At 40.3% G+C, this 6,609-nt stretch overlaps 1 protein-coding gene across 1 annotated transcript; it reads right to left on the bottom strand.

Annotated features, from left to right (window-relative positions):
* Positions 1-3,770: 3,770 nt before the first annotated feature.
* LOC122133595 (serine protease FAM111A-like) lies at positions 3,771-5,410 on the bottom strand. Its single transcript, XM_042710093.1, has one exon. It carries the CDS (start codon positions 5,319-5,321, stop codon positions 4,257-4,259), a length of 1,065 nt encoding a protein of 354 aa, XP_042566027.1. The 5' UTR covers positions 5,322-5,410; the 3' UTR covers positions 3,771-4,256.
* Positions 5,411-6,609: the final 1,199 nt, after the last annotated feature.

Consider the following 6,609-nt stretch of genomic DNA (forward strand, 5'->3'; position numbering starts at 1 on the left):
CAAACGGCCGAGTATTGGCAATGATTAAAGTAGTTGTTGAAAGCTTGTATCAGTTAGCTAACCATCTGGTTAGCTTGCTATCTGTATATGACGCCTGACCAGCGGTGTTAAGCGTCGTTTCTCGTATATCATACAACTACTGTAACTGATCATGCATAATATGATTGCTATTGATAACGATAACGGTACAGGAGTGTATGTTTATGTGCTGCAGTGTCTCAGTGTATTGTTCAAAGCATGCTCATATTCAGTGTTTACTTGTTGACTACTGTACCTATTTGCTTATTGTACCTGTTGTATGGTTCTAGTTAGTTAGCTAATACCATTTATTTAAATTATAAGCAGTTATTATAAATGTGTGCTGTGTATTTAATCTACATACACTTACTGCTGTAGGAAAAAAAAGTGCGTAATATTAAACATCACTGTTATCTAATTTCAGATCACAAAGGAGCTGACTGGCCGTGGCAGGGGGACAGCTCTTTGGGTGACCTCCATTGGCAACGAGGTTGGTTAGATCCTGACCAGTGTCGTGACAGTGCAGGAGGGGCTGGGACTGGACAGGATGGAGTGATGGAGCGGTACCACCAAGCAGCTGTTCCACCCCCAGTCCTGCTATACGTGGACTGTGGCCGCTGCGTGAGTGAGGGGGCGAGTAAGCTGCAGACCAGGTACACCTGGCACTTCATGAGGAGGCTGGCTGTCGGCAGCACCACCACCGATGCTCTACCACACCTTCATGGGCTGCCTGTCTGCATGCCCCTTTGAGTGGGATGCAGGGGACCTTGCTCTGTTGCGGCAGATGACGAGGGAGCAGCTCAGGCAGGAAGGGGTGCTAGCCCTTACTGATCTTCTGGTGGACAGGAGAATAAGTAGGAGGGAGTTGAGCCAGTACTGCTGCAGGAGGACATGCGGCGTGGAGGCCGCCATCAGCCTTATTGAGCGGCTGCTGCAGGAACTGGTGGGTGGGGGACCTGACTGCTGCTGCCTCCATGCTGCACACAGGTGTCCCAGCCTCTCCTGATGAGTCTGGGTTATGTAAATTCATACTTGTGTGTAAAGAAGTAAAATCACTGTATCTGCTTTTTGTCCCACATCTGTTTACTAAATTTGTCACTCATCAGTTTTTATGTTTTTTTTTTCTTTCTCAGGCTGTGGATGACTCTGGGGTGCCAGGCATGGACCGAGTTGACAGCATGGCAGAGTATCTGGTGGAGCTGAGGCACCAGCTCTCTCTGGCCCTCACCAACCAGCAGGTCAGGAACATTTATTGTCTTACTACTTTCCCTCTGTGCCCTGTCATACATATTCACACTCATGTTTTTGTCTTTTCTCACGGGCTGCTGTGTTCTCTCTCTCTGTCCAGATGGGATCTCATCCTGAATGACTACAGGAGGATCAGGCGGCACATTGATTCTAGACAATGGGGCTGTTATGCAGCAGACCACCCTGCAGCTGGTAGACGTGAGCCACACCACCCAACCTGGTACAGTGGCACAACAAGAGGGTGTAGAGGCAGGGCAACGTGGTGGTGCAAGGACTGGACTTGCCAAGCCACTTGTCTGTGGCGACTGGCCCTCTCCTCCCTGCTAATGTGTGCCCACCATCTGCACCCCCCCCCCCAACCAGGCCCAGTTCACCAGTACCCCCGGGCTGGCAGCACCGCGGGCCAGGCACAGGTGAAGAGGAAGGTATCGTCCGCCGTCGCACCGGCGGCTGTGAACTCGTGCCCCCAGCGAGAACTCTTCCCTGCTCCACCCTCGGGCCCTCAGCTGTTCATGCTGGGTCCAGTGACCCAGTGTATATGTTTTCTGATATATATATATATATATTGTATATATATATATATATATATATATATATATATATATATATTATGCTATAGTTGTTGTTGTTGGATTTGTTATTGCAAATAAAAGTTTGTTTACAACAAAGATTTATACATTGTTCTTTTGTGAATAGAAGGATGTATTAACTGGAACACAAATATTTTGTGAAACAATTAAAGTACCTCTCACACATAACTGTACATGAACTTGCATTGAAATATTCAATGTAGATTCATAAATATCTCACTAATATAAGGTAAATTAAAAGTAATATGCAAACAAATTGTGATTTCTAGTAATAAAATTGAACTTTGCAGTAAATAATGCACACCTACATTTCTGCTAACAGTGGGACTCGAACCGGGAACTTTGGGGTCAACTCTTCTCTCATAAATGCATATATGTATTGAAATATTCAATGTAGAATTATCCATATCTCACTAATATAAGGTTAATAAAAGGTAATATGCAAACAAATTGTGATTTCCAATAATGAAAATGAGCTTTGCATGAAATAATGCAAACCTCAATTTCTGCCAACGGTGGGACTCGAACCAGAAACCTCTGCGCTCATAGTAATGTATATAAGTTTAATGTTTTAAAAATAATTTATGATGTACATCAACATTAAAAAACTTTAGTCATGGAGGATTAGGCCATACAAAATCCCTTCCTTCTTTTTTTTCTCTCCTTTTCCCTTTTTTCTCTCTTTTTTCCTCTCTTTTCTTCTTCCCCCCTTTTTCCTTTCTTCCCCCCTCATGGTGTGCGAGTGTGCCCCAGCTTTTAGGAGGATCATTTTCAGAGAGTTTATCTTAAAGCTAAAATACAAAGTATTTTACAAAGGACAATGATGTCACTAAAAAGGACTTCATAATTAGCCTAACTTAGGCTACTTCTTTTCATTGCGAAATTCTACATTCATAATGTAAATTCCTGGAAAGGAAACCATTGTTTTTATCTTTTATTGGGGAATTTAATACTTACATAAGATCAATTGAGTTTTCTTCTAATTCTTTGGCCCTGGACACCTGTATGCATTGTGCTATCTAGGCTATGGACTTTTATGAAGTGGCTTCTTGCTTTGTATTTTGTATGCAGTTAGGCTACGTGTAGGCTGCATGTTGCTGTATATTCTGTACTACATTTGTAGTAATAATAATAATAATAATAATAAATGCTAGTCATTGCACGCTTCAGTCTTTTTTCAGTCCTGTAAGGTTATGGCAATCTGGCCAGTTTAAAGACAATATTGCAAGTCTTCAAGATAGCCTTTTTCATCTCAAAAATAGGCTAAATAATAGTAGTCTATTTATTCAGTAGCACAAACTTCAGCAAATCAAGTACCCTTGGCTAGGCTTACAGTTTACTTGACTTGGTTGAGAAAAGTAGGCCTTATCTAAAATGCAATAATAGGCTACTTAGTTCAGACAAGTTAATAGGACAAGAAATAAAATGTGAGTTCATTTTACTCAATATGCAGGTATCATATATACAATGGCAGAGCTTGTAGCACAGGGTTAAGCAGTTTAAGTGCAGTTTACTTTATTTTAATGGTTATTTTAACTTGTAGCTTAAGCTTGTACCACAAACTTAAACAAACTAAAGCTGTTTAAGTGTAGTTGACTAGATTTCAGTGAATTTGTTAACTTTTTCACCCAAAAATGTAATAACACACACTTTTTATATAATTATTTGTATTATTGCATACAAGAGGCAATACAGGTATCAGCATACTTTGTAATATTTTACAGTTTATACACCTCCCTATGGTTTTAACAACACTCATGTTCACACATTCATACGCGCAACACAGACACTCACCCGCCCCCAGACACCCTCCCACCGCTCACACACACTCTGACACACAGACAAACCCTCCCCCCCCCTCTCAACACACACACACACACACACACACACACACACACACACTTGGTTCCAAGCTCTCAGCCACCACACCTATTCCCTGTTGCTTGGCTTTTAAATTTACAAGGCTTCATATAAGTCCTGCCCCATCTTATTGAATTGTCGCCTTCTGTTCCGGTCTTCGAACATTGATCTTTCTATACTTAAATAGTATTTCATTAGACCCTTCCATAGCTGTAATGATGGGGCCTCGGAACCCTTCCAATCCTTTAAGATTAACTTTTTATACACTTTTAATAACACTCAGTTTAGACAGGTAAACTCAACAAAAAACAAAAACTGAGTCCAATTAATTATATATTTTCAGTAAGGACAGTTTTTACGTTTTACAGTGTATAATAGTTGTACTATTATAAACAATCTTTGTGTTAATATATTTTGCACTGTGGCCACTGTGTCGGGGGCCACTAAAACCTAAATATATACAAAATATACTGTGTGTCCTTACTCATCAAAGGCAAAAAGAGATTTCACAGGATTCACATAGTGAATGATTGACAGATGTTAGGGGTCCACATCCATGTCTTCCTCATCAGAGGTGAGGTGCTCCCAAGCACAGCTGTTCGTTGACTCTGGTCTAAAGTCCATGTCGTCAGCATGCTTCACCACTAGTTTTGTGTTCTTTTCAGCACGAAAGGATTCCCACACATACCTCCGTTTGTCCTTTGTTTGTCTGAGAATGGACACCAGGATGGGCAGTAAGGGTTGTGCATATTCAATGACACTGTCGAATGACCCCTCTCCTTTTATGTAGCCATACCCTCCTGTATGCATGCCTATCATGTTGCCAGAGTCATCAAAGACAGGGGAGCCAGATGATCCATGGAAAAAGCAGCTGTGGTACTCAATTTGACTTCCATCAAGTTTTTGTCTGTTTTCAAAGTATGCATTTTCTATAACTTGAGGATTTTCAGGATTGCCTAAGATGTGTTTGTTGACTGCGTCTAATTGTTTTGATCGCTCAATAATGAGAGACATGTCCATTTTCTTAACACCTTCAGCTGGGTGCCCAATGATGATGACTCCCCCTGTCACTGGTGGCGCGCTATAGTGTTTAAGAAGTGGTGGAGGCAATGCTTCAGCAGACGTCTTTAACTCCAACACAGCATAGTCCATAGTATGTTGTGGAGTATACCTATATTCATATGCTAAAGGCTTTTTCTTTATTGCAAATTGTTTGCTTCCAGTCTTCAAATCCTCAAAATTGAACGACACACTTAGTTTGTCTAGCAGCTGTCCTCGTGCATCTCTGATAACATGTGCATTAGTGAGAATACATTTCTCAAAGAGAAGACACCCAGTTCCAATTGGTTTATCGTTATGCCGGACCTGGCAGACAGAGGCACCTAGAACCATGAGCTTTTTTACAGTTAGTAATGAGAAACCCTGAATTTCCTTTGAGAATTCCTCTCTGGGGAGCTGCATCACTTCTCCAGAATTCTTGACATTCTCCGGAGCATTAAGCTGCTCAACCAAACTGTCAAATTGAGCACACGAGATTTTTAAATTCTCCGTCGTGTTTGCTATATTTTCATATTTAGTACGCTCTGACTTTGTAGTGGTAGTCATCTCCTTTTTGTCAGAAGCCAAAAAAGCCTTTCCTGAAGATTGAGCATTCGGGATTTTTGAATGTTGACTTGAATCAGCAGGATCGGCTTTGACATTTGATTGAGGTTGATCGTCCAAGTCATCCTGAACATTTTGCATTTCCTGACTATCAGGCTTAACTTCAGGACTGTTACTGTTTCTTCCAGCGTAGTATCGGAAGGTTGTTGTTAAAGGTTTCTGTGCGGGGGAAACCATACAAATAAGCATTCATTTAAAGATTTGTTTGATATGAATAGAATCCGACAAGAAAGAATTGAAAGTAACAGGATAGTAGACTTACACTTGCTGCCATTTCTGATGGGATTGTTCCGTCTAGTTCTGGTCTGTTTAAAATGAATCAGACAAAGCAACAGTTAGTATTTCTTGGTTTACATACAAGGCTTATCAAAGTTCATAAGATGAATAGGCCTAAGCTAAACAGTAACAAGGTAATGGTGGTATTGCTCTGAATAGTTGGAACATTTTCTGGAGATTTGATTGTTATTGCTGTCATGTCTAAAGACTGCCCACCTATGCGTTTTTGGTTAAGTTAAGGCCTGTAGCGATTGACTCATTTTATTGGAAAAAAAGGCCATGTCTCTGACCTTGAGGTGTGGATATGTGCTTCTAATTCGGCAGAGAGGTCAATGGGCATTTACTACACTGAATACACTTCAAAAGCTGAATCTCTGCGATTAGGTTTCCATTCCACTTCTGACTAGAATATAATTCCATGTGTCCTTTGGGTGGCTGTTCCAGTTTATAATTACGATGTTCATTTTGGTATAGAAACATGTCATGACATTCTAGTGTCTGGTGCAAGGCTAAAAATCTGGTGCAAGTTTATAAAACAGTTTATATAAAAAAAAACTTTGAACAGTAAAACTGGGAGGAATATGCATTAGCTGAAGTTTGAACAGTAAAGCTGCTTCAGTCTATGTGCAATCTAGAGTTACGTATCCCAACATAAGGGTTTGATGTATGTTAGTGTGCACTACTTTTTATAAATATATGTTTATTTAACTAATAATTTAATTAATTCATACATTTAATTGATAAGAAAACGATTTACATTTTTAGAAAACGAAACGGGACACGCATACTGCATTCATGTGCTGACTATAAAAATACACTCTTCACTCAGTTGGGCATGTAATGTTTTGTTTCATTTGGCTTTAAAGTAATAATATGCAACAATTTGCCACTTTTGTATGTTTTTTTTTACGATACCCAGTACAATTTTTAAGCACATGACCTGCAAGGACTTTCA

Source organism: Clupea harengus, chromosome 16 (genome assembly GCF_900700415.2).
Source record: "Clupea harengus chromosome 16, Ch_v2.0.2, whole genome shotgun sequence".
NCBI lineage: Eukaryota > Metazoa > Chordata > Actinopteri > Clupeiformes > Clupeidae > Clupea > Clupea harengus.

Excerpts from the sequence above, each read along its gene's own strand:
- LOC122133595 (XM_042710093.1), bottom strand. The coding sequence starts at position 5,321 with ATGACTACCACTACAAAGTCAGAGCGTACTAAATATGAAAATATAGCA.